At 40.6% G+C, this 27,888-nt stretch overlaps 1 protein-coding gene across 3 annotated transcripts in view; it reads right to left on the reverse strand.

The window, feature by feature from the left end:
* The window catches only part of KCNH1 (potassium voltage-gated channel subfamily H member 1), a 186,642-nt gene that overhangs the window by 45,983 nt on the left and 112,771 nt on the right, over positions 1-27,888 (reverse strand). Inside the window, exon 11 of one of the 3 annotated variants that reach the window (XM_035321914.1) lies at positions 22,921-23,280. The exons of the other annotated variants lie outside the window; for them this stretch is intronic. Within the exon in view, the coding sequence (XP_035177805.1) occupies positions 23,233-23,280 (48 nt within the window). The 3' untranslated portion in view covers positions 22,921-23,232. Of the gene's footprint in view, positions 1-22,920; positions 23,281-27,888 lie in introns of those variants that run through there. 3 annotated transcript variants of the gene reach the window in all.

The following is a 27,888-nucleotide window of genomic DNA, read 5'->3' on the forward strand; positions in this document are numbered from 1 at the left end:
GAAACAAATGGGGAAGGAAGAGCAGAAATACGGGAAGAGCTTTATTGTACCTCATTGGTGTGCTGCTGTCAGTCTCTGGGTGCCTCGCAGTTCTTTTGGCAGATCTCAGCGAGGATCACACTTTTCTATAATTTCAAAGATGTTTTACCCTGCCTACAAATTACAAATTTAAAGCTAATACCAAAAAGCAAACCATTTATATTGCAATATTTTAATTTTACTCTTTCCTACTTTGGGAGTTTCTCAGCACTGAGGCTTTTAAAATAATATCAAAGAGAATTATGACTATATAAGCAAAATCATGGGCTTCGTTGTAGAAAAATGAAGTCAATTAAGCACTTGAAAACCAAACTGAATGCTGAGACACTCTATTGAACTGCACAATGAATGGAATAAACTAAAAGAAGGTTGCTACACCATTTTAAATATCATAATGAGGTACATTTGGAAGAGAAACAAATTAAAGCCATTTCTACTAACATCAACGGCTTCAGTTCCACAGGAATTAGTCAAACCAGTTGCTCATCCAAGCTTTCTGAGACTGATCAGTATATATCTACACCATTAAATGCTCTTAAACTACAACATTTTAAGGGCCAATGTTGCATATTGTACAACATTGATAAAAGCCACTAACATGATTTCAAAAACCTTCTTAAACATGGGACAATCTCCAACTTTTCCAACACCAGCTTCTCTGTAGAATCTCCTGACCTGGAAAATATACATGATAACAACACAAAGTACAACTGGCTCTGAGTAGCACTAAGAGTTTATGAAGGTTTTAAAGATCAAATTGTCTTAAAAGTTACAGTGCCTGCCACACAATAAATAAGTCTAGGATAAAGCTCACTTCTCTAAGCATTACAGACCACTACTTCCTGCATGTAGTAGGTTGAATTTATCAGAAAAAAAAAAAAAAAAAAAAAAAGCACAAGACTGCAGTAATGACAAAAACCAAGCTGGCCCTGCTGAAATTTGTAAGAAGGTCCAGTCCACACCCTCACATCCAGAAATTTAAGCTAGAATCATGACAGCTTCTAGTCATGTTACTTTTCATCCCTTGGTGGAATAGCAAAAGGAGAGAAATGCTTAGTAAAAAGATCAAGTTTACTAGTAGCAATTTCTGTAAAAGTTCTATAGGGTTTATTCAGGGGACACCATGGAGAGGTTACTTAGAAGACACACGTGCAAGAAGGGAGGAGGGGGAAGCAGTGCTGGAGTTGCTGTCGTTGTGGGAGAAGCAGGGGCAGCAGGGCCAGGAGACAATGACCCATGTAGGGTGGTCACCTATCCCAGCATCTGAAGCCTTGAGTGTCTGAATAAACAGGATGTACTCCAGTGATACCACGGGGGAAACATGAAAGCACTTATCAGCCAAAGTCTTACAACTGGCTGTCTTATCACTTCTGGTTGTGCAGCAAGATGTTAACAAGTGCGCACTGCACGCAACCCTACATGACCTGGGAATTGACCATCCTCTGTTGCAGAAACAATTCTACTCCGTATTCTCCAAAAATGCCTGAAGCAGCTCTTTCACATCGTATCATTTCCTTCCCTCCAGAGCTTCCTTCAAAGCCATAGCTTCAGTCTCACTAAAGCCAAAGATGATCCAAGTCATTGTACATTTTGTACATTTTTTTAGTGATGTTGAGAAAATAACTCTGATGCTAATACTACTAACTGCAACCAGATTTCATTCATTCATTACAAATTTCATTTTGTAATTAAGCATTTTTCTCTTGCATTATTAGATGCTTTTAGAAGTAATAAATCAATTAATAAACACAGCAAGTGGCTTTCTTTTTGTGCTGATGAAGTACAAATTTGGTTAGATTTAGATGTCAAAGCCTATCATTAAAATTGTAGGCAAACTCTGCATAATAAATACCCAACCATCACCCTTAATTCCAGTTTAATGTTTGCACTATGACACTGTGTTTACATTTGAAAAAAATAGGTTGAAAATTATCCTAGCTGTAATCATTTATTCTGAAAGAAATGGGTGAAAAAAGGCAATTCAATATCAGATTTTTTATTTCATTCCTTATGGTTTAATAATTCTACTTTATTTTTCTTAACAAATCTTATTTTTTTCACTCAAATGTTCTTATGGGAAATCACAGAACATATACATTGGCCAAACAACTGTAAGGAAACTTAGAAAAATTGATGAGGAGAACATTAAACGTGCAATTTAATTACAATTTATGAGTAAGTACAAAACAAGTGTGTGTTTTCTTCTGTCTGGAAATGTAATCTCTGAACACTGAAGTCAGTAACATGGTTCTAGCAGGACATTCGTATCCCACAGCAAAACAGATATTCACATTCTACCAAAACGTTTCTTTTTTTTTTTTTTCCTTCTGGAATCAGGGAAGGAAAAACTGTAACCCAAACACTCAAAACCAGAGGGGAAGTAAGCAGAGTTTGTCATTTTATATATATGCACAGAAGACTTAGAACAGCCCATACTGGGAGGAAAGCGGTACAAAATGGCATCACCGGGTTATACCAAAATAGGCTCATTTGAGCCCCTTGTTTTGTGCACTGTTTCCATATTTATTTCAGAGACGTATTTTCTTATTCTTGAAGAGCTGAGGCTGAACTTGGCTGTTAGTTAAACCTATTCCTCCATGCCAAAAAAAAATAAAAAAATAAAATCTGTATCAATAACTTATAAAAATTTTCATTGAAATTGATACCTATTGATAGCACACTTAGCTTCCCAGCACAATATGATGCATGCAGAAATCATAGAATCACAGAAACATTAAGGTTGGAAAGGACCTCCAAGATCATCTGGTCCAACCATCACCCTACTACCAATGTCACCCACAAAACCATGTCCATACACACAAGGTCCAACCTTTCCTTGGCTACTAAGATGGTGAAGGGCCTAGAGGGAAAGATGTACGAGGAGCGGCTGAGGCCACTTGGCCTGTTCAGCCTGGAAAAGAGCAAGCTGAGGGGAGACCTCATTGTGGTCTACAGCTTCCTCACAAGGGGGGGGTGGAGGGGCAGGTGCTGATCTATTCTCTTTAGCGACCAGAGATAGGACCCAAGGGAATGGTGTCAAGTTGTGACTGGGGAGGTTCAGGCCAGACATCAGGAAGAGGATCCTCACTGAGAGGGCTGCCACACACTGGAACAGGCTTCCCAGGGACGTAGCCATGGCACCAAGCCTGTCAGAACTCAAGGAGCATTTGGACTGTGCAGTTAGTCATATGGTGTGAAATTTTGGGTAGACCTGTGTGAAGCCAGGAGTTGGACTCGATGTTCCTTATGGGTCCCTTCCAGCTTGGGATATTCTAAGACCCTGTGATTTCTTTGAACACCCCCAAGGACAGTAACTTGACCACTTCCCTGGACAACCTGTTCCAATGCCTGACCACTCTTTCTGAGAAGAAATGTCTCCTAATTGTTTTAATTGTTAAAGAGTAATGCTCTTTGTTCAATTCTTTGTTTTAATTGTTGAAGTGTAGGGGCGTGACGTTTCCCTTTTTCCACTCACCATGGACATTGCTCGACTGCAAGGACTTTTCAACTGTGACAGAGAGAGGCTTGGCAGCTACATCAGCCAGTTCCCTCAGGACCTTGGGATTCATGTCATCAGGCCCCATAGACTTGTACCTGTTTAGATTCATCAGGTGGTCTCGAACCTGCTCTTCACTTACAGCGGATGGGACTTTGATCCTCCAGCCTCCATCTATGGGTTCAGGGCAATTAAAGACTTGGGAAGCCCATCCACCAGTGCAGACAGAGGCAAAGAAGTTGTTGAGTACCTCAGCCTTCTCCACGTCTGTCATTACCAATTACTCAGATAAAGAAACTCACTCCTAATATATTAGCCACCTATAATCGCTTACACACTACTATTTTCACCCATCAGCCTATTTTCACAAATGTTAAAGGCGCGTGGTGGCCCTCAGGAACCCTCCTATCAGCAGCCCAAAGGAAGCTGGGTCCTCTCGTGCTCTTCCTTGAGGCTCTGTGCAGAAGGGCTGCCACCTCTCACACGAGGGCTGGAGGATGGGAAAGAACCACTCACACAACTGCTGAGAATCGGCAGCAGAGTTCTTTATTGCCAGGATATCCTGCAGGTAAGTCTGCGGGATGTCCATGGTGTTTGGTGGCTCCAAGCATTAGCTTGGGATGAAGCCTCAGCAATGAGTAGGGAGCAAAACGGGCACTCCTGCGATGCTGTTGGTGCGTTCGGATGGCAGAGAGCGAAGACATGCTGGGGTAGATGCAGGTCTGCTCTGGCCGAGGTGGATCCACTTCCATCCATTCCCCCACATCTGCTGGTGGATCCACCTGCATGGGCTGCATGGTGTTTGGCAGCAGGACAAGCCAGTCCTTGCCCGGGACTGCCCAAACAGGATGCCTTCCATCCGGAATGTTTTCAGGCCAGGGTGCCGAACCAGGGGCTCATCCAATTCCACCCCTAGGTCCCATGCCACTGTCAGGTTGATTTTCACACATGGGTTTGATGCTGCCATCTGTTTTACGGCCATGGCTGGGTCCCATGCTCCATTCCAGACTATGGGTACGCCTCTGCTCCCCGTGGCTCTCTGCCTGACACTCCTGCCTTTGCCCCACGCCACCGTTGTGCCTATGGTAAGGCCTAGGCCCCCTGTCGCTGTGTGTTTGAGGGGCCGGACTGTTCCCCGCATCATTGTGGTGCCAGCTGTACCGCCTATATGCATCTGTGGGCTGTGCGCCAGAGGTCCCTCGAGCACTGGTGTCTCTTGTGCTGCTGGCGCTATCCCTCTGCCCCTGACAAATCTCCTTCTTGTTAGCTGCATTCCTTCTTGGTGCTTCTTTGGACTGCATGGCTGTCCTCACACACCAAGCAGGCCTGCTTCTCGCCTTTCTGCCTCTAGTTTCCTTCCAGCCACGTATGCTGGCTGTCAGAGGACCTAGTCGCTGAGCGAGTGGTGGGCCAGCTGCAGGGGGCCTGTTTTATAGGGCCCGCAGCAAAGGTGGGGCAATGGTGGCCACTGTGACCTCAGAAAGCCTCTGTGATGGAGTGGCCCACGTGTGGCCAAAGGCAGCTGTGTGGGGAGCGGCCTGGAAGATGCCCTCATGTGAATGAAGGGAAGAGGGTTGGGGAAGCTATGCACCCCTTTTCTGGGGCTGGCTCCCCCTGGCCCTTTGGCTTGCCAGAGAGAAAGGCTGTCCATTGGCCACAGGGACTGCCCTCCACCTCCCATCCTATGCCCTGGGTTTATTTTTAACACTGTTTTTTAGATAATTTCATTCTATTCTTACCAGAAAAGAACAGAAGCAAGGTGCATCTTCAGCCCGAATTCCCATGTGCGCTTTGTGCTCTGAGTGAAGAATTTCTTCCTCACATCACAACTAGTCTAAATCTCCCCTCCATTTGTTCAAAGCCAATATTCCTTGTTCCATTGCTACATTCCCTGATAGAGTCCCTCTCCAGCCTTCTTTTAGGCCACTTCTATGGGTTAGGTTAGGTGGCAAAAATGCAGGACCCTGCAAATTGCAGCCTTATCTACCTTGTTCCACATGTTCCACATGACCTTTTCCAGCTCAAGCTCTAGCCTCTGATCAATGTAACACAGAATCATAGAAACATTAAGGTTGGAAAAGACCTCCAAGATCATCTGGTCCAACCATCCCCCTACCACCTATGTCACCCACTAAACCATGTCCCTAAGCACCAAGTCAAACCTTGCCTTGAACACCTCCAGGGACGGTGACTCCACCACCTCCCTGGGCAACTCGTTCCAATGCCCGAAATCTAATCTGTTGCTTTTGTCTCTGAAACTCTCAATGGCATAACTCAGAAGCAACAAAAATAAGTCCAGGAAATGACTTAAACCATCATGAACATTTTATGATCATTAGAATTTCGTGCCTTGTGTTACACAGGCCATATATTTTTCAGAATTGGACAAATTAAATATGACAGATATATTCAAAAATACTGCTAAAACTTAATTAGCTCAGAATTAATTTGGGGCAGTAGGGAAGCAAAACTTTTCGTTTAGAAGATATAAGAATGAAAACTTTTGGGAAAACAAAAATGTAACTTGAAAGAATTATTTTGTAATTTCAGAAAACGTTCTCCTTCTGTAATTTCCTTTAAGATTTCTTCCCTGTTCCTGACAAGATTTACCAAAGAAGCCAAAGAAGTCCGGTTTTCCAGTTTTTTAGGAGAAAAAAATAAAATAATGTGTTAAGCAGTCTTTCACTTTTAAGTGCTAACTTGTGTGTTAAGATTCACTTTTTTTTTTTTTTTTTTTTTTTTTTTTACTTTTCCAAACTGGCTAGCTTCCCTAATTTTACCAATCGAAAAACAGCTGAAGTTAGGGAAAAGGGAGATTTTTTTCTCCTCTTTCCAAATTCTTTCTTTTTTTCAGCATTTCTCTGTTCATTTTCTCTTGCAAGAATTGTCATATTCAAATAGAAATATATATATATATTTCCTTTGAAGACTTCCAAGGAGGTAAGAAACCTTTTTGATCATTGCAGCACTGAATCTATGAAGAAATTAAATATTGCAATTACTCTCACAGCTCATACCACATCTGATTTCTGCTGATAAAGCATTAACTCATTGGAAGAAACCAGCACTCAACATTAAACTGTTCATGTCTCGGATATCCCCAAAATGCTGAGTAAGCCTTCACTTTAATGAATGGCTACCTCAAAGTGCAATTATGTTTCCAATTAAAAAAAAAAAAAAAAGTGGTAAATGAAATGTTTGCATTGAAGGTGGTAGAACACCTGTACACTTCAGCTCTTCAGTGTATGCTCTTCCCTCTGTGTAGTACAAGAAAGAATAATGAATGCTGTCCTAAGCAAAAAGAAGTGGCATCATGAATGAAGGTGACTGCAGCAGCACCTGAGCCACCTTGGCACTGTGTCAAGGAAGACACACAGACACTGTAAGGAGGAGAGGCGGTTGCTGAAATCCTGCCTGGAGGAAGCACAGAGGTAGCATGCGCTGAGGGTAGCACAAGCTGTTCCTCTGCTACCACCAAGGATGAACTGCATTTGTGCGCTCCGATGCATCTTCATGTTGGTTCAGCCAAGAGCACGCATAGCTCCTATACGTGCAGCAAGCAGAGCAATACTGCTGCTGGGCATGATCACTGTTGACCATACTTTCGTGTAAAAAGTACCAAACTTTAAACAGAGCTAAATGTGTTCACCCTGGCTTATATATAAACTGCTAAACAGCAGCAAGGAAACAGATCCTACCTCATTAGCCATCCAATGTACTTTATCACCATGCCATGAAAATTGAAGTCCACACTTTTGGTATAATTTTAATTCACTTGAAAATACCGTTCTGAATGGTACAGAGTTGTGATATTCCCACTTCAGTCTTCATTTATACCAAATGAGTTACATTGGCTGCCACCACATTGTTAAAAATAGAAAAGGGAAAGGGAGAGAACTATCCATTCCTAAGCCAAGTAAATGTTTTTGTTGCTTCTCTCTCTTCTTTTTTACAGTACATGCAATGCCAATGATCTGCCCAGAATAGATGGGCACAGTGATTTACATTTCTTTTGTGGTACTTCTTCATAAACTAATTCATTCTACCAGTAATGACCTAGATAATGCTTGAAACTATTTTTGCTACAGGAGATAATTTGCATAAAATAATCAAATGAAAGAGGTTTTTCTTTTGTTGAAGCGCCACTGAAATATGGCACAGAAGAAAATTCTATTATCTGTCATGTTACACAGGAGCATCTGTCTATCTAGGAAATAATCTGGACCCCACGGAGTAACATGCAAAAGTGGTTGTCCCTAGCTTCTATTACTATTTGTGAAAAAGCAAGCTGGGAGAAACCCAACAGTTGAAATCTGCTGGCTTTGAACTATGCACTCATTGCTATTCACACAATTACCAGCCAATATATGCATTTTTACTTCTCTTTTCTCCCTGGAACTCATCTCTGGACTGAATCACAACCACATGAAAGATGACTTTTCCAAGGCAGCATTTCAAAATTTATCATGCACATCAAACCCTGCTTGCTTAGTTTTATCCTACTGCCTTTACCAAACCCTCTCCAAATTACAGCAGACTACACCCTGCCCTCTTTGCTGTCCTTACAGCTGGTGGATTCACAGAATCACAGAATTTCTAGGTTGGAAGAGACCTCAAGATCATCGAGTCCAACCTCTAACCTAACACTAACAGTCCCCACTAAACCATATCCCTAAGCTCTACATCTAAACGTTTCCTTGCAAACCACCTCATGATGAAGGAAGAGGAAAGGGTTTGGTCAAAAGGTCATTTCATTATGTTTGTCACCCTTCCTCAGCTACAGCAAGCAGATCTGATTGCATATATTGGCTTCATGGGTAAAACCAGACACAGAGTCTCAACCATGTCATGAAAATGATACTGGTTATGATGGTTTCAATACTTTAAAAGAAAATCAATCCATATGTTCTGAATGGAAATAAGGACTACAAAACATTCTTCTGAAATACAAAACAAGGTATCTGCTTCGACAACACCACTTGCATTTCCCACTAAGCCACTTCATCTTTCTGGTGAGACTTAGGAAAAGAATGCCTGAAGGTTAGTCAGGCAGCACCCAAAACCAGCTACAATATCCCACTGCATATTCCCCCTTTGAAAGATCGCAGACCATACTGTAAAACATTACTAGGCCTATAGTTTTACTATCTATGTGTTTGGTTTAAAATCAAGAAGTAAATTAATAAAAACACAAATCTGAAAACAACAGCAGGCTCCCAAATTATCCTCTGCTGTCCCACTGACACACAGATCATTTGCTTTTAATTTCCATCCGGTGAGCTGAAAGCAGAACCCCCTACACACACGTCCAATGCCCGTGTCACCCATTCCTCAGAGCAGCTTTGCATTACCAGCTCTTGTTTTTCAAAATGCCTCTGCTGTGTGAAAAATAAATAGCTTCCCTACTCCACAGCACTATTCCCTTAGCATCATGGGGTTAAATAAATATTAATATAAGGCTAGACTCGAGCTCTTTTAATAGTAGTAAGTGGTACCTTACTCTGCAAATATTTCCATTCCCTTTAACAGCACGAGGTGCCAGGCTGAAGAAGGAAGGGCAGCAGAGCCCAGCTCAGCCCTGCTGCACTGCCTGCTCCTCTTCCCCCAGCTTGACTTGGCCTCGGTGGGCTCACACGCAGACATGCTGCTGCCTCGGGGGAGGAGAGCCAAGGATGGAGACAACCCTGCCAGACCTGGCACTCAGCTCCGCAGCACCCACACAGCACGGCCTGTCCACCACTCCACCCACCACAGCCCCTTCCCACCCATTTTCCTCCAGAAGTGCACATGAGCACGGCCAGTGCACAGGCTGGGCCAAAGCCTCTAAAATACAGCTTGCATCTTACCTGAGCCCACTAAACACTTGGGCATGGGATCAGCATGTCATGAGCACACACATTCATGTACCTGCACCTTCTTTTCCTTACGGTACAAGAATAGAAAACAAACCCCTCACTCTTCAAAAAGGGGACAAAATCTAATTTGGAGTTATCCAGGCTTGTAGCAACTTACCCATGTAGCTGATTTATCTTGCTGCATATTATCAGTTTGTAAAATACTCTGCTTGCTTCAAAGATTCTTCTTAATCTCTTTTTCTCTGGGATACTTGCAGTGAAAGAGAAACACTGTGCTGCTCTGCGCTATTGCTCCACAGTAAATAAATAAATAAATTAAATACTGCTCTCGTTTTCTGATGGTTGACCCCAGCTAATTGTTTGCATTTTAACATACACTGGATTAAAAGACCTTATTTTTTATAAGAAATTGTATAAAGGTGTTTAATCATATGTAGCACTTATCCAAATCATATACTGAATTTCTATTGAGATTGCTTCAGTTTGTCTTCCTACAACTTTCTAATAACAAGATGCCTGCAACTAACAGCAATACTTAAGTTCAGCCCATACACAATTTACATACAAAAAAGCATGTAATTTTCTTCTGTGTATTCCCCATCTAGCAGTATTTCTGGATTTTTCTCACCACTTTGTTACACTAACTGCTCTAGAATTTGTTAAGGCCCCCCCCCCCCCCCCCTTTTTTTCTTTAATAAGGGGCCTCTGACTTGTCACTTCAAGCTTTTCAATGTTCCACCTATCTCTGAAGAAACTGAAAGATACTTGAGATGCACACTGATGTACATACATATAGAGCACAACCACTTCCCTATACAAACCTAAAAATTTCCTCACCATCAGGTTTCTCAAACTTTTCCCCACTGCAAAGAAAACTGAGCGATAACAGCTTAACAAATCACTTATTATCATTCCCCATATCATTTTAAGTGTTCATCCTCTGTGCACCTCCAGGAAGTTCTAAATGGACAAAATCTGCTGAGAGTCACTAACTAAAAAATTCTCGCTACCCTCATTATGTTTGTTATTGCAATCTAAAACATAATTAAGCCTCAGAACAGTTACTTTGCTGTGGAGCAGATGGCATAATTTTCCTATTTTACCTTTGTGTAAACTAAGTTAAAGAAAGGTCAGCCAACATTTCCAAAGCAATCTCTGTTTTGACTGTGTCCATTTTAGACCTCTGGTTTGAGATAAGTCTGATGAGAGCTGCAGAAATGTCCCCGTTTCTCTGATAACCAGGTCCAAAATGTCTCAAACCAGACAATCAAAGATTTGGTCACCCCAAAATTAGAAGTATCTGGCCATGAAGGAGTGTTCGGGTAATCTCTACGGAGACCACTGCCACAGTTACTAGGAGCCAAACAACGTATTCAATTGCATGGAAATTCAGATTTATCAATAAAACCCATCTATCAAAGCTAATTAATACCACAGAGCCATCGAGAAGTTTTGATGATTCTGCAAGTTAGCTATAAAAAGATTAAAGCTAAGTGGAGGGAAAAAACTTATACCTGATGACGTACTTGTGGTTTCTGAGGCTGAGAGTTTGTATTTAGGAAGACCAAAATTGCCTTGTGTCCATATTTGTCCATAGTATTTTGAGTAGTATTGCAGCATTTAAAAAACAAAAAACAAAAACAAAACAAACGAACAAAAAAACTAGGTCCTTTGTGCATTGTTTTCAACTTTCTAATAAGCAGTTAGACTGAAACTTTAAGAGTTAAACTGATGATTAGCCAGAGTCCTTAGCCAGCTGTTAAATCAGTCAGAAACGGGTATGAATCCAAAGCTGAGGCAGAAAAACGAAGACCCTCTTGTACCAAAAGCTGCTTAAAGGCTGCAGGAAGAACCACTTCTTCATAGTGAAATATGTTTTCATTTACACTCTCTGCACACTGGACCTTGGATTTTGGCTAGAAGCTGGTGTCCCACTGACCTGACTCCTGCTGTGGAACGGGCACAGGTCTGAAGGCCTGCAGAGCTGTGAGGCACAGCAAGGGCTGGGGGAGTAGAGTCTGTCTTCCAAAAAGAGGAAAGTCCTGTTACCTGTCTTGCCCTATATGAACTCAAAAAATACAGTTTTATCATGGAAATAAGCCCCTAAAAATCCTCAAAAGATCTACTTTTAATCAAGCAAAAATGCTTCATTTCAAAGCTTTTCTTTCCTACTTATATTCCTCTGTGTTTCCAAATTACACCTTTATGAACTGAAACACCTGACTTTGAAAATGTGAGAACAATTTTACCTCATCACTTTTTGTAATCATGCTTTATGAGTCAAATTCAGAATGAAATTGTGCACAACAGGTAGTCTCACATTCACCTTGGGGGAGGGGGGAGGAAGAGAAGAAAGGAAAGGAGGAGAAGGAAAGCACAGAGGGGTCTACAGAGAGCTACAAAATCATCGGTGTCAGGGCAGAGGACAGGGAACAGTTGCTTTGATTTAAGAATTGGGAGTATCAAATAACATTAGCAGGTTCAGAACAAGACAGGCAGCTCTTCTCACGTGCCTTACTCCTAACCTTTGGATCTCCTTGTCATGGGACTTTTGAATTTTTTAACTTTAGCTTTAAGGAGATTTAAAAGGTACCAGGACAAATTCAGAGAAGAAAAACACACAAAGGGTTATTAATACCAGTGCATGGCTTCTGATTCCTTTCCTTAATTAACTGAATGCAAGATTATCCCCAAAAGTACTGTAACATTTGAGCCCTGTATTTTTGCTGTCCTGTAGGCAGTACCGGTGGCCACTGTCAACACCAGGCACCTGGTTAGATGGACCTCTGGAGCAATCTCTTTACAGTGGTACCCATGCTCCAAAGGAAGCTGAGTAAATATGTAGTTTAAGATACAAACCCAACTAGAGCCACGTAACTGGGGAGTCCAAAGTTACTGTCTCAGACCATGGTCGTCCTTTCTTCTGCTTTACATACCTGATAGAAAAGCAGAAATCTCACCTTCATCAAAAAAAATTCATTGTCTTTGCAAAACTGCATTCTCCCCAAAACGAAGGTGGTTTGGAAACCACAATATTCAAACATATTCATGAAAGATATGCTTGTAAAAAATGTAAGCACAACCAAGACAAACTAAATGATTGCACACACAGTTCTGGAGCACAACTGCACCATGCCAATGCTTGCAATAAGAAATGAATACAGAGTACGCCTGGAACTGCCTGTGCTACCAAGTCTGAATGATAATGCTCTAAGTCAGGTTTTCACCAGGTCCAAGTCTGTATATCTTTGAATGTTTTAGGACAAACAATTATTTGCACTTACCATGTTGAGACACAAGAGTTTAACTATTACATCAGAAACTCAGCAGACTGGAAATATACTATGGACTGAATACTGAAGAGCACATATTTCCTAAGAACTTGAGAAGAGCTTTTCAAAAAGGTAATTAATATAAAAAGGTGGATTCCAGTTTCAGCAACAGTACATTAAAAATTCCAAAGAGTCTTGGTAAGGAAAGAAAGAGAAAGGAACCCAAAGTCAGGGATTTAGACTTAAGAGAGTTTATCTTGACATGTACAATGGCTCTTATCATGTTGTTCTGCAATTTTGAAATTCTACTATGAAAATACAAACCCTAGACAAGAGCTAGAAGTAGGCAGCACATGTCCCTGCAAGATCTTTGGTGTTTACTCCAAACTTGCTCCTTCTGCCCAGGTGCAGAAGCCAGAAAGAGATGCGATTTATTTATTTTTAACAGCTTATAGATCCACTAATTCTCAGTGAGCAACCATGTGATCTCAGAAGCTAAGTGCAATCGCTCAGACTTTACGACAAATCCTTCCTTATTTCATTGCTTACAGACAATGCAGTGCCACCATACAAAAATTTGAGAGGAAAGCAGAAAGATGCTGCACCAGGCACAAAATTTATGAGTGATTGTTATCTGTGTTACAAAAGAAGAGGCTCAACATAATAACGAAAGATTGCAGGAGCATCCAATTGTGATTTTTGATAGAATAAGGAATACTTAGTATTCAATCAGATATCTTTACAGTAACGCAGAAGAAGAATGCAACACAAAGGCGCAGAAGCTTTTACTATTCAGGCTGACGCACAAGGTTAGAAAGAAAATCACATTTCTATTTTTGGTCTCTGTGACGTTGAGTAGATGGGGTGCATGTAAGCCTAACAACTCCCATATACTGACTGCAAACATTTAACGGGCATGCTGACAAACTCTTCATTGTAGCTCTGCAGAGACAATGCCATGAAGGAGACTTAGTATGAGAAGGAAAAGCTGCCTGCCTCCTTGCCCCATGAGCAGAAGGCACACCTGCAAGCAGCCCCGTCTCTCCAGCTGCCTGGGCATCGCAGCTCTTCCTCAGGACAGAGGACTACATGCACCAGGAGGTCCTGTCGGCATCCCAGCCAGAACGGGCTGCATGCAGCACGGGGCTCCTCCAAAGGTCCCTTACCAACCTCAGCCAGTCTGTGATTCAGTGAGGACGTAAACTGAGAGGAGAGTCACCAAGGTACGAGGGGTGCTTGGTACATTCCTGTATGCTGTAGGTAAGCCTGTTACCACAGAGGAGGCTGTAGGTGCTTTCACACCCCTGAGAAGGATGGTGAATGGAAGCTCACTATAGAAAAACCCAGCCAGCCCTTGTCCTGCTCCTGAGGGGCCCTCGGGAAGCAGAGTATCACGGCTGCGTCTGGCACCAAACAAACTGTCCTTGGAGGTCCCCCAGATTGTTCAATCTCACAGCAAGAATGCAAAAGAAATAAAACATAATTTAACATAGTGGCTGCACTAGAGACAGCAGAACTGCATTGCTTGGAGCTCATTTAAGGCCACAGAGTGCGACAGAGCTCTGCCTTGGTGTCTGAGCTGTACCCAAACCCAGCAGGAGGGTGGTCCAGCCAGTCCATATGGAAACCTCTAAAGGACACCGTGCCTTTCTACATCTTGAAGCCAAGGTCAAATTGCCACAGCAGCACAAGGAAAGAGTGAAATTCAGTTGCAGTCCCTCACTTCCCCACTCTCTGAAACTTTACCAAGAGATAAATGACATCCCCACAAATTAGGCACTGTGGAAGTATATAATTAAGTCAAGGTCAGTCATCTCTACATAGGGTTCTCTAGCTAAACATAGGAATGTGGTTAAAATAAGACTCAGATTTTCTATAATTTGAGATTTCAAATGACAGTTTTTAGTCATATGTCACTATACAGCACACTAATGCTGTGTGAAAATAGCTACAAAATGCAGGTTTACTTTGTAGGTTTCTAGTCTAAGTGGTATCATGGCTTGCTGGAAGTGCCACTTGACTGACAGGCTCTTTTTCAGGATCTAGCTCTCAGGTATGTCAGCCTGGAAAGTGCCTAAGGAACTGGACTGGGAAGCCAGCCATCAAGATTTAGCTCCGAAGTCTGTCACAGATTGCCTGTGTGAACTTGGGCAGGCCATTTAATGTCACAGGATACAAAAAATGTAGAGAAAAATTATCAAGGTTAAGCAACTTTTATAGGAAGCTGGACCCTGGCAAGTTTAGGAAATCCTGCAAGGTACTGAACACTTCTGTAATTCCAGCCCTTCAGACAGAGAGAGATTAATTCCCTGTTGTTACAACAGGAATAATGCATCCTCATCTATAAACCTTCCTTTTGTTTCAGACAAAGGTCTTTGACATGCTGACTGCTCCTTGCAAGGCAGCAATAGGCAAGTTTGAGGGTCTCAGTTTGCTAAGGGCATTTAACTGTTACTACATAGAAAAAATGAAATATCTTCACAGCCTCTGCCCTCAGCCCTCAGGGAGGGCACAGCTAAGCAGGAACTTTCAGCACCTTGCAATAACACCACTGCCCCAAAACAACTTTTTAAAAGTAAGTCTGGAACAGACTTGAAAAGCAGAACAAGCTCATTCTGATTGGCACAGCAAAGTCACTTTATCTGCTCAGGAGCAGCGGGTACTGTGTGCAACACTCCAACCAGCTCATCCGTCTGATAGAAATTCCATCCCTTCCTCTCCAGTGCTGAGCTTATTTACTCACCTCATGGTGTTTCTTAATTAGACTACAGACAGATACACAACACAACATTTCTAATTAGTGTGGACCACCTACGTGAATCCTCAGTATCATTTTCTGTTGTGATAATATCACATACAAACTCAACTTTTCATTACATTCCTGTGGAACATAAAACCTTGCTCAAAGTTTCCCATCTTCTCTTCATCTCTGTAACTTCTGGGTATGTTAAAGACCATACAAGTTCTAGAGGAAAATCCTTGCATAATATTCTGCCCATTGGTGTAGAATAACTTTATACTGTAAATGCAAAGCTTACTTGTGCAGGATGCGGATGCTTCTTAAAGATCAGAAACATCATTACATATTCTAGGAACCTCACAAATCTTTCAACCTTCAGTGTAAAGTTGATAGCTCTTCCCCCGGCCTTTTCTAATAAAAATGATGCCACACATGCAGAAAATCTAAATACATATTGAGAACACCCAACTCTACCCCAAGGGAAGAGAGAGAAAAAGCACGCTGGTCATGCTGAGGGATGCCTTAAGATGGGAGTCAGATCCTACTCTTAACAAGTGCAATGTAGGAACCCACCCAAAATCAAATAAAATGAAAGGGACTGAGGAAAAGCAGCTCACATCAAGAATCTGCAGAGCTGGCAGATCAGGCAGAGGAAAAAGACAGAAAGAAATGGCAAATGCTTTTTCCTAGAGAAAACTACATACGACAGCTTGTTGCTGCCAAAAAGGGAGAGGCCTCACTAACCTGCTTTCCACTCCAGCTCCTTCCTCACTCCTTCTTCCCAGCCATGTTGTCCCTTGCTGATACCCAATGGTATGCACTAGACCAGATTTACCGTAACACACCCCATTAAAAAAAAAAAAAAAAAAAAAAAATCCTCTCTTTTTGCCAGGTATTGACAGGGCTTGCAGAAAAGGTTCTGGACAGTCTTGGAGTTGCTGGACACAGAACAAGTGACAGGGGCATGAAATAAGAAACAGGGAAGAGGAGACAGAAGGTATTCCCCCTCTTAGCTACTAGGAACAACCAGATCAGTTCAAGTCACCTCATGTAACTTTCCAGTACTTGAAGCTACACAAGCTTCTAGACTATAGATTGCTTTTCAAAGGAAGTCCCTCAAAGTACAACCTAAGAAGACCTCTGTGTAGCTTTTTAAATTAATATTATGTTCCAGATTCAAACAGGACAATGCATTTTTAAGAAGACTGTAGCACTACGTGAGTGCAGGAAAACTATCCCTCTGAAAAAGTATACATAATTTTTTTCTACGGTTATGAAATGTTATCCATGTGCCACTCTTCAGTGGAGATGAAAAGCTGGTTTTTTTAGGAATTATTAACATCCTTATTTCTATATGTATGGAAAAGCTCAAATTTTCCCAGTATTTGTAAAACATCCTCTAGTAATAAATCTCATGGAAGAAGTTGCATGAAGGGCTCCTTACCTTTCCCGGAAAAATGGAATGTCTAATAGGGCAGTAAGAATGGTAATTGGTCTCCGGCACTAAAAGAAATGAGCACAGATAATGAAGAACTATTCTAGGAGAGGAAGACAATTCAGAGAAGACTTCAAAGTGATATCCTTGTAGCTTCCAATAGTATTAATGGATGATAAAAAAGAAACTTGAATGGAGATAAGACAAATGAAACAACGAGGCTGAAGATTAAAGAGCTACTAGGAATGCAAAGCACAGAAGTTAAAAGCTAAAAGAAAAGTGATTATCTATATCTATGCACAGAGTAACGGGAGATTTATTGAAATAAGATGCGTCAGTCGTTCCAAGAGACACCATCTCTGCTGTCTTTGCCCCAACATTACCTGGAATCATCAATAGGAAAAGAGCAAGTACCCACAGGCTTTCCTTGTTCGGCTCTGCTCGACCAGTAGGTGTCACGGCAGTCAACGTTATCATTGTACAGCGACTTCAATCTACATAGGTATCTAGTTTGAAGAGAGCTAAATTACAGTAGTTAATTCAGGTTTAATTAAAAAAAAAAAAAAATCATTAGGCTTTTCTATGGCTTTCTATCAGATCTATCAAGTATCCTTAAAGAGCTTGGAAAATACACAAAACAAACAGATTGCAAAACATGTCAGCAAATACCACCACTCTTACACCTGCACTTAGAGCCTTTGTCAGACATTAAATAATCCATGCTGGCACAGGTAAAAAGAACAGAGATGCTTACTGCCCCTTCCCCAGCTGCATGAGTGAACCTAATGGGCACGCAGTGCTAGGGTTTGTTCCCAAACATGCCCGGTCTGTGAACCAGAGCCAGCAAACGTCAGGCTGTCACTACAGTAACATAAAGCAATATGATGCACAGAAGGAAGAGAATTTCAAAGCAATTTTTAAATGCTGTACTTCAAGAGAAATGGAGAACAAACACATCTGAGAGCTGCTTGTTTTTAGCTTCCTTGTTGGTGGTGCGTATTCTCCAGCAGCAAAACTTTGGGCTGAATGTTTTCCTACCCTTCCCCAGCACTACGGGAAACAGATGGGCTCTAATCATGCTTCGCTACAGCAAGGAAGAAGAAAAGCATATGATGGCATCCCCCATCAGGAGTCTGCCTTTATGCTTGCCAGTCAGCTGTGCACATATAAAGCGATCATGACTTTGTTTGGCATTTCCTCTGGAACATATGGTGATTTACTGTGCTGTTTCCAGCATGTATTGACACTGTTTTGAGTTGCACTTAAATCCTCATCTACTGCATACACAAACATAAATACACATGCTCTACGTTTAGGGGCATGTCTACCTGACAGCAGGAGAGGCCTGCCAAGAGCTGCACAGCTGCTGCTGAAAGCCCTTCTGTCCCCACTGTGCAGAGCTTTAACTGGGAGGAAACGCTCTGGTATTTGGGGGTGGAAGAGGATGTGGAAACCTGCTACACAGCAAGACAGCTTTAAAGAGATGACCTGCATGCAGATGACCCCCACACTGCTTGGCTGAGCACACCATAAGATTTGTGTTTATTACCACCCCAACCTGCCCTATCCCCTCCACCTTAGTCCCACTAACTAGTGGATTGCGTAATGGTTCAGAAATAGATCAGTAAAATATGAAAATTATTAGACATACTTAATAATAATCCCTGCAGCTACAACATTTTTCATAGCAGGCAACCTCCTGGCAGGTTACCCAATTTAACATCCAAGATGTGAGTCAGAGCAAAACAATAGGAAGGTTATAAACACATCATTTTAAAAGCCCCACAGATTTAGGCAGCACTGAGTTCATTACCAAGATGCAGCAACCTCAAAGACTGGATCTTCAAAAAACAGGGCAACTTTGGAACAGGTAATAGATTTCTTGTCTGAACAGTAACTGAAGAGAACAGCCAGTGATTAATCCTCTCTTCTCCCAACAGAAAATACAAGTGTCTTTGTATTTAAAATTCTTTTATTTTAAATTAAAGAATTTAAATTATTTTAAATTAAAGTATTTTAAATTAAAGAATTTAAAATTAAATTCTTTGTATTTAGCATTAAGATAAAGAACATACTTTAGATTTAGCACAGTCAGGGATTTCATTTAAGCGTCACAAAATCAAGAGATATATCAAATACTATGTTCTGTGGAGGACCAAGATTGGAATATTCTTTTATTGTATGTTTTTCTTAAAACAAATACCATCAGACTGCCACTGTGTTGTCTGTTAATATTTACATAGTCATATTCAGAAGATTTTTGAAACACTTAAGAGAGGAAATGTGGTTTGTCTTTTTAAAGACAGAAGTAATTCCAGGGAATGATCTTTCAGCCCTTCACGCTTAGAGAAATGAACGGAACTGCTTGCAAGATGTATTTCATTGAGGAAGTGCAGTAATGTAAAATATTAGATGGGGCTCTACTTCACCTTGCTTTTAAGAAACTGCCACCAATTGCTGTTCCCATGGCATAGGCTCCACCTACTTTGACAAAGACAAATGAGAAACCCTACCAAAACAAACCACTATACTGTACTTACATTTACTTATTCATGGAAAAGAGATCCAAAATAATAAAGTACATGTGGCAGGTGTTCAGATGTTAGTGCTTGTGCTTTATGTCTCACCAGAAGATGTTCGGATAATATGGTGATAAAAGCAGAATAAGAACCTCCAGAAACCTGAACAGAACTAAAGTCAGGTAAAAAAAATATATATATAAATAAGTATAGCTGTTGTTATTTTAGTGGTTCAAGAAATAAAATTAATTGGGTGAAACTGTTGCCTGTAGGTTCGTGCCCAGAGTGCCCCACCAATAAGCACAGAGTCGGAATCCACCTGAAGGCTAACACAGGTTATTAATAGCATTTCTAGAGCCTGAAAAAAAACGTTACCCAAGCAAGAATTTTTTTTTTTTTTTAACATCATATCTCAGAGTGAATTAAGAAAGCCAAATAAAAAGCACTCATGAGTTACTCAGTGTGCTTAGGTTAGTGGTTCACTCACCTGAAGCTCTCACACTTCTGTGAAAAGCTGCTGACTACTGATTTCAAAATTCAAGCAGATTTACAAAGGACCAAGAATAACGTGAACAAGAGTGCTTCAAAATATCATGTTCAGTCATCAATACATGGGCTTTCAACAATGGGCTTACCAAAACAGTTGGATTTTTAAGTTAAAATTAGACTATTGCACGCTTCCACAGCCCCCGTTTCAATCTCACCTAATGCTGCATGGACACAGATTCACACTGGAGAGAGAAGAAAAAGCCTCGGTGTTCTGCATTCAATAGCTTTCTGAAGACTAGGCATATTCCTGTAACTCAGGCTTTCATCATATAACTCTCTCCAGGTTCTAGGGCGAACACATTTTCTGGAAAGCATGAGTTTCAAGGGAAATCAAAGCAGGAGCTTGGCTGGGGCAGAAGTGCTAGAATCATAATCAAGGAAATAAAAGAAGCTTGACGGAATCCAAGCAAGCATGAATCAACGTATTGCAGGCTTGTCTGCCATCAGGAAAGGCAGAGAAGCTCTACCAGTGCCCAATATGAAGAACAGTTTAATTTCCAAGGTCTAGTAAGCAGCTTGTTCCAAATCTGTTGTTTGCTCCACTGGAGTAAAAAACAAAATCAAAATTAAATCATTTCCCTGTTTCTCTAAATCACTTAGGATATCTAAAGGTAATTGAAGTTATTTAATGGTAAATAAAAAATATTTGGGTTGCAATTTACCAATTTATGTTACACTATGAAAGCTTTTCTGAAATCTTCTCTTTTTGATTTTATTCCTGCATTAAGTGCAAATTGCAATACACATACAGTCAAAGGAAAAACGAAACAGGAAACTTTCTAATGCAACAATGCATTAGGTGATGAATGTCGCAAGGTAAGCAAGGGGGAACAAAAGAGCTGCTGATCCCACAACAGCCAAATAGTGACTAACATTAGTTCCCTTTACACTATACCCATTGCAAAGGCAATCTGTTTACCTTATTTTATCATTGCATTAACAGTCTTCTTCCTACTCTACTCCTCCCCAGACTCTCTTGCCTTCCATTCTGACCATGCAAAGAGTTGATTCAGCATTTACCAAAATTAAGGGACAAGAAACCACCGGTGAAAGAGGGATGAGGATATTCTTAAATAGAAGGACCATGCACACAGGATGGCCCTGGGCTAGAGTGTGACTGCTGCCTTCCCTGCTGCAGCAGACGTGACCCAGCAGGCACACTCTGGCAGGGGTAGGCGGCCCAGTGTGCCGAGGCTGGCTTGGCACATCCCAAGCCCGCGCACGGTTGCTAAGTTAAGTCTGGATAGTCTGACAAACCCCCATGTGGCATTCATCCAGCAACCGTGGAGCAGCAGCCTCCAGCTTGATCACACGCTTCTCTGCAGTGGGAGGGTTGCAGGATGCAAGTGCTACATCTCTGGTCCCTAAAGCAGCTCTGTCACTCGCGCTCACACGGGGAGAAGGAACAGCAGGATCAATCATGCCCCACTTGGGTCCTTGCGTGGAAATACCGAGTAAGATTGCTTTTGATGATCACCATGGCACAGGGAAAGGCTGACTCCGTAGCCATGCCACACAGCTTCTGAAGAAGCATGTTGGGTATGCTTGGATCTAGCAAGCTTTTTGGTGGTAAGATACGATGCAGCCTGTGCCACCCTGGTCTCACATCAGGTTACCTACAAGGTGCTGTGTTGGTAGGTTTAGACTTGGGTACTATGTGATCCTGGGCTGTCCAAGTAGCTGAGAAAGCACCTCAAGTACTGTAATGTCACTAGAAGGGGCTCCTGACTTCTTCATCTTGTTCTGTTGGCTGCTATAATAATATTCCTCAGGGATCATGACAGTGTGGATGATGTTGTATTGCAACTTCTGTTGGCAGGAAGCGATGGCAGATAGGCTGTCAAATGGAGTAATTGGAAAGGTTTTCTTGATGGCCAGCTAGGGGACAAGTTGTTGAATAAGAAAATTTCAGACTACCCTTAATTGCTTTTATTTCATCCACATGGTCTGGTAGGGTCGTTATTATTCTACAAAGTATGCCTTCCTGGACAGCTCTGTAATGACACTGATTGGGTTTGGATGATCTTACTGACTGGAAAATATGGTGAAACAAGCAATACACAATATTTAATGACAGATTTTCAGAGAGCACATTAAGAATCTTCTCAAACTATTTTCAAAATTATTCCTTCATATCACTAACCAATATACCACATGTCATAAAAATAACCGAGCAATAAAAAACATAACAAGTTTTTCAAACTCCCTTCATGGTTGCATCTGTGCTAGAGGATGGTTTGGGCATGAACAATGAAGGTCATTTCTGAACTGTCTTGATTGTCAAAAACTAATTATAGTTTTGAATGTTACTGACAAAGAACACCATAATGCCTTTATGTTAAAGGATAAAACTGTTCCCAAATGACATCCCAAATGAAAGCTTTTCATTATTACTTCTTCCACTTAGTCCAATGAATTTGTCATTGGACTAAATGTGAATCTCCTCTTTCACTGATAAACACTGAAAGTATGTAAGCTATTGAACTACCAGATACAACTTTTAGTCCTACAAGACTTGCTGCTTGAGCAATTCAAAAATACAGGCAAGAGAAATTAAAGGCTAATAATATGTTTCTAGACAATACCACAGTTCTCATAGCAAAGAGCAAGGGTTACACCATCCTAATATTTCAGCTCTAGTCTAAACTATCATATCAAGTATATGATGGAAGTCAACAGCAATTCTGTGTTCTTTAATCAAGATAATAACTGGCCATAAATAACACCTTTCCTACAAAGTAACAGTGAAACCTTGAAAAACAATTAACAAATTGCAGATCCTCTTGCTTAGAGGAAGACTGCAGAAGTGAGGCACGTTGCAACAGTGCAAAAATGCTGGAGCAGACATTATTTATTCAACTTCTGTACAAAATAACAATAGGCATCAACCTTGAAGGTTGGAGAAACAGATTCATCTATTATGGTGCAGCTGGGTGTATCATTAACTTTTTTAAAAAAGTAATGCCCTTAAAGTAATTACTTTAAAAAAGTAATTTTGCATTTTTTAAGAATAAAGGAAAAAAAAATCCAAAAGGGGAACATATTTCTGCATTGTCTCAAAAAGACAATGCTTAAGGCAGTTTACAAAATAAATCATCCACTGTGTTACAAAATGATTTTGGCAGAAATTTTCTTGGATCCTCTGATGTCAGCTCTGCAAATGAATCACAAAATAATTTTGTTGCATGGCATGTTTATTACAGAGCATACAGGAGAAACGACCAAGGGTGAAGTTTATCAGGATGGGAGAAGCAGATCCTCTGGAATATCAAGATGAAGGTGCAGTATCTTAGATGAATTGCAAGAAAAGGCCAGGTTCTTCTGAAGCTACATGGTTCCAGGGAACATGTGCTGGAGATATTGTGTAGATGGGGCCTGACACGGTACCCAAAGACTTGGAACAAGGCATGTATTGAGCTTTTTGCTTTCTGGATTTCAAAAAGACCTCAGAAGATGGTTACAAAAAGAAGAAACACCTAAGTGTATGGGAACAAAACCATATATTATTTGAGTCTCAATTTAACTGAGTGTCAGGTTTTCACATTCATAATTCTGTATTAATTAAAAATGGCTTAAGCAGATACAGCTCCTGATAAAAATCTGGTGAAAATACTATGCATTCTCACAGCTAACTTAGGAAAGAATATAGAGACAATGGATTTGAGCTTGTGGTTAATTAAAATCACTACATGTCCAGCTGCACAGTTGTTGGGGATAGTGCTGTACCTATTCCAAGTTCTACATGAAGACAGTAAGTATACCCAGAGTAGCCAACCACTGTAGGTTTCAGCTGAGGAAGATATTTCTAAACTCAGTATAAATGCAAGTACCTTTACGCAGGACACTGAAGTTCACACCTCATTTTGGAATGTAATAGATGGAAAGAGACAATGAACTGGAACAAAAAAAAAATAAAGCAAGATGGAGAATAACAAGTGTTCTCAGGCAGGCCTAAGTCCCCTCTCCAATTCAGTGATTTAGAAAAATTACCCTAAAAACACTCATTTGCACAAGGTTTTAATATTCTACATCAGTGTCGGGTATCACATGTCTGTTTGAAAATCTGAATCTAAACAAGAATTTTATGTGATAATGCACTTTCTTTTGAAGAGGCAATCACACACAATTCAAGAAAAAAAAAATAAAAAAAATAACAGTTGCTTGGTGCAAAAATTATACCAAAGAAAGAGGGGCTGATTCACAATCCTACTCTCACCATATTTCTATAGGTTCTTGTACTAAGCCACAGCCCAGTACAACGCCTTCCTTACCACTTGACTTAGCTGTGGTAATAGTGGGGTAGCTATGGTCATAGCAGGCGACTGGCAAAGTGCCACATGCCATATCAAGTTTTGTTTGCAATTGGTTCATTCCCAAGATATTAAAGCTTACTGGATTTAAAACTCAAAAACCTTCACAAGGCCACACCTAAAGGTTACTCCACTTCATGGTCAGCAGTCAAACACTTCAATTCCACATAATGAAATGGGGCGGCAGCCTGCTAAGCAGGTTTACATCAGACTCCACATCCCCTGTGTTACTCTTTTGAGGCAGGCTTGAGACTCAGGAATGTGGTATGGTCCCAGCTGTATCCCTTCAGCCAGATACTTGTTCAAAGACAACTAGAAGGCTGAGTCTCGTGGATGCATATAGGAAAAATAGGAGGTGTCTAATCATAGACGATAGTTGAACACCAGTGCTGTAGATACCTGCCAGTGTTCATAAATCAAGCTGGGAAATGGCTTTGTTTCAAAAAGAAGTCTTAACGTTTGTCAAGTTTACAGTGAGCTACTTGTTCTGTGCACATCATGGTGCATAACAAATAGAGTCCTTGGAGGTGGTATCGAGACCTGACTCAAGCAGGCAAAGAGGAAAAGAGCTTCATTTGTCTATCAAGACAGGGCAATAGCTCACAGTTACAATAAAAGCCTTCCTTAATTCTATTCTCTTTTTTAAAAAGGGGGCAGCTATTACAGCTTTCACTGGAGAGCTGAAGAAAGGACCAATCTGATCACTTGGACCATAAAGTTTGATTGCTCAGGGATGTAGCTTTGCCACTGTAACTCAGCTTACATATCGCACAGCTAACAACATTCTCTTTCCTTCATGGAGTGCCTTGAGTGGATTGAGTGTTTGGACTTGCAGTACCATGAGTTAAGCTTTTAGTGACCTTAGAGAAGGCCACAAGATCAAAGCTGTTATGTCAGGAAATCACACCCATTTAGTAAGAGTTTGTCCTAGAGTCGGATGCTTCCCAGACCTATATTCCTAGACCACAGACATCAGAGATCATTATTAGAGTTGAAAAAAAAAATAGAGAAGGATCTTAGGTCACTGTTTTGTCTTTTGCTTGGTCAGTAATGCTCAACAGTGTGTGCAGCACCAGGTGAAGGCAATTAGAAAATACGAGGGCACAAAGCTTACCAAGATGTTGAAATGATCGATGCAGTTATAATATGATAGAGCATGGCACATACAGGTTGGAGCCTAGGCAGCACTGGTAGTTTATTAGAAAACGTGTCTGTTATGTGTTTGATTTACTTGAGAGATTCAGCAATAGGTAGGCCAGTCATAATATATGCATATATACACGTACATTAACAGGGATGACAGGCACCATAATTTAAGAAGAATAAACAGAGATCTAGAAATTACAGCCGCTTGGTTATGGTAAGCAGAAAATAGACTTGGAGCTTTGAAGAAAGCATAGAAACTCTTTGAATTTCCATGGAGCAACCCCCTTCTCTGTGTCAGCATGGTCCAAAACTGGACTAAAGCACCTCGGTGCACTTAACTGTAAGCAGTGATACTGCAGTGTCCATGCATGCTGAAAACAGGAATCACACTACACAGAGCTTACCTTGTATCCATACTATGCTTCCCCTGTTTATATAGGTAAACACAATAGCGAGAAAAATACCAGTTTAAGCCAAGTACTGATCCTTTTTACCATGAAAGTACTAGCAAGCACTTCACTGTTTTTGCAATGAAGACCAGATTCCCAGACTGCATAAGAGCAGCTGTAACTGTCCCTTGGATTATCATCTTCTGTCCCAGTTGGTGGGCCAATATTCAGAATTCTCCTAGAACCTAGGAAATAAATTTTCTACTTTAAAAAGCACCAGGGGAGCTATTCTGAGGAATCCTCATTCACACTAAGTAACCCTTATCTATATTAAAACTATCTCTGTGCTTTAGTCTGTGTGGGTGGAGGAGGGGAGAAATCAAAGTCATACATTTTCTTCTCTTGGGATAAACGAACTGGTGTGGGTGGTTGTACATGTTAAAAATGAGATAAAACCCTTTTTATGTTAACTTTCTATTACTCATTTAAAATAGCTTTGCAAAATCAAAATATGCATATTTGAAAGATTAAAATATTCTGAAGACAAATTATATTTTAATTCATCAGCTGGATTTTTCATCTACTCAGAATAGGTTTACCATATATGGAAAGGCTTTGTAAACACTACACGATTTGTAAAGGTCAGAATTCAAATTCAGAATTCATCCTTACTAGCTTTTCCACCAGTTTCATTTATAGATGGTTATTAATACCTATTGATCACTAGGTTACTTTAGTTTAATGAAATTTACTAGTGAATAACCTACCAAAAATTCACCAATTGAATACTCCTTTGGGGAAATACACTTCTTGCTCTGTTATGATACACTAAGTTACTTTTTTTATAACACTCGCATAGATATTATATTGCAGCATCCACATGTGTGAAGAACTGCTCATTATTCACAGTAGAAGAAAGGATCTCAAATAAATGATGAATTTGTCCAATGAATTTTGAAGGGATTAGCAATTTAAGAACATTTTAAAGCAGCATTTCAATACTTACCCACATAGATTAATTTAGGTTAAAGCTAAAAGCTACCTGAAAACGTATTATGTACTAAATGCAAGCAACAGAATGATTTTGTAGTTTTAGAACTTCTTACTTGGTCTTGCTATTGTACATATACATTCCCACTACATAAAATGCATCAATTGTTTGTAGCCCAATCCTTCTCTGCAGAAGCATAGGACCCTAGAGCTCAAGACCATACAGATTTAAATAGAACAGAAATAACTTCAGAGCTGGAAAGTTTTGGAAGTAAACTTTACGGTAATGTCTCTGAAAGGTAGTGGAGTTACTCTGGGCTGAATACTTAGAATCGCTAGAAATATGAATAGTAAGTGCTTGCAGTTGGCCAAATCCTCTCAAACTCTAGGTATTCAGGCTTTACCTGAAGGGTTCCAACAAGCTGCAGGAGATGAGTAGGACGAAATGGAAGAGCACATCATCCCTAGAGCATGGGTTTTTAATTCATTCAGTCACATAATTTAAATAATACACAACAGATGTGCAAACCTAACAACATGTAAGATGCCTCAAAGCACTTCGGGATCAGGACATAGGGACCTTTTGCACAAAAATCTGTCAGCTAGATAAACAGTTTTCTGTTAAGCAGAGACAAAAGTTAAGTAACTTGTTCAAGGTCAGAGAGAAAATGCAGTATGAAGTATACCTACGAGGAAGCAGAATAAAACAGATTTTGCTTAGACTGGCATGGAGAAACAGGGAATAAAAGAACATTCAACTACTTGAATCATTTTTAATAAGCACTATGGGAAAGAACAGAGTAAATACTTGAGTGTTTACTTACATTTAGGCATTTTTCTTAGGAAAACCACAACTTTGCTTTCTGCTCAGCAAATATGGCATAACTCCCAAGCCACAGAGCCATGCAGACATTTTAGCCATGTCCAGTGCTCTGGATTTTCAGTGCTGTGAGATGTACGCCAGTCAAGAACCAAGATCCTCTTCCCACAGGGCTTGTGGGATTGTTTCAGTGAATACAAACAGACTAGAAAGAAGAAACCTGTCAGTTTGACAATTCTGAAATCCATCAGCAAATGGACCAATATTCTAAAATTAAAACTTTTCACTTTTCTCCTTTAAGAAACTTTTGTTAAAATCTTCCAGCAAT

The sequence above is a fragment of the Oxyura jamaicensis genome, chromosome 3, assembly GCF_011077185.1.
Source record: "Oxyura jamaicensis isolate SHBP4307 breed ruddy duck chromosome 3, BPBGC_Ojam_1.0, whole genome shotgun sequence".
NCBI classification, from domain to species: Eukaryota; Metazoa; Chordata; class Aves; order Anseriformes; family Anatidae; genus Oxyura; species Oxyura jamaicensis.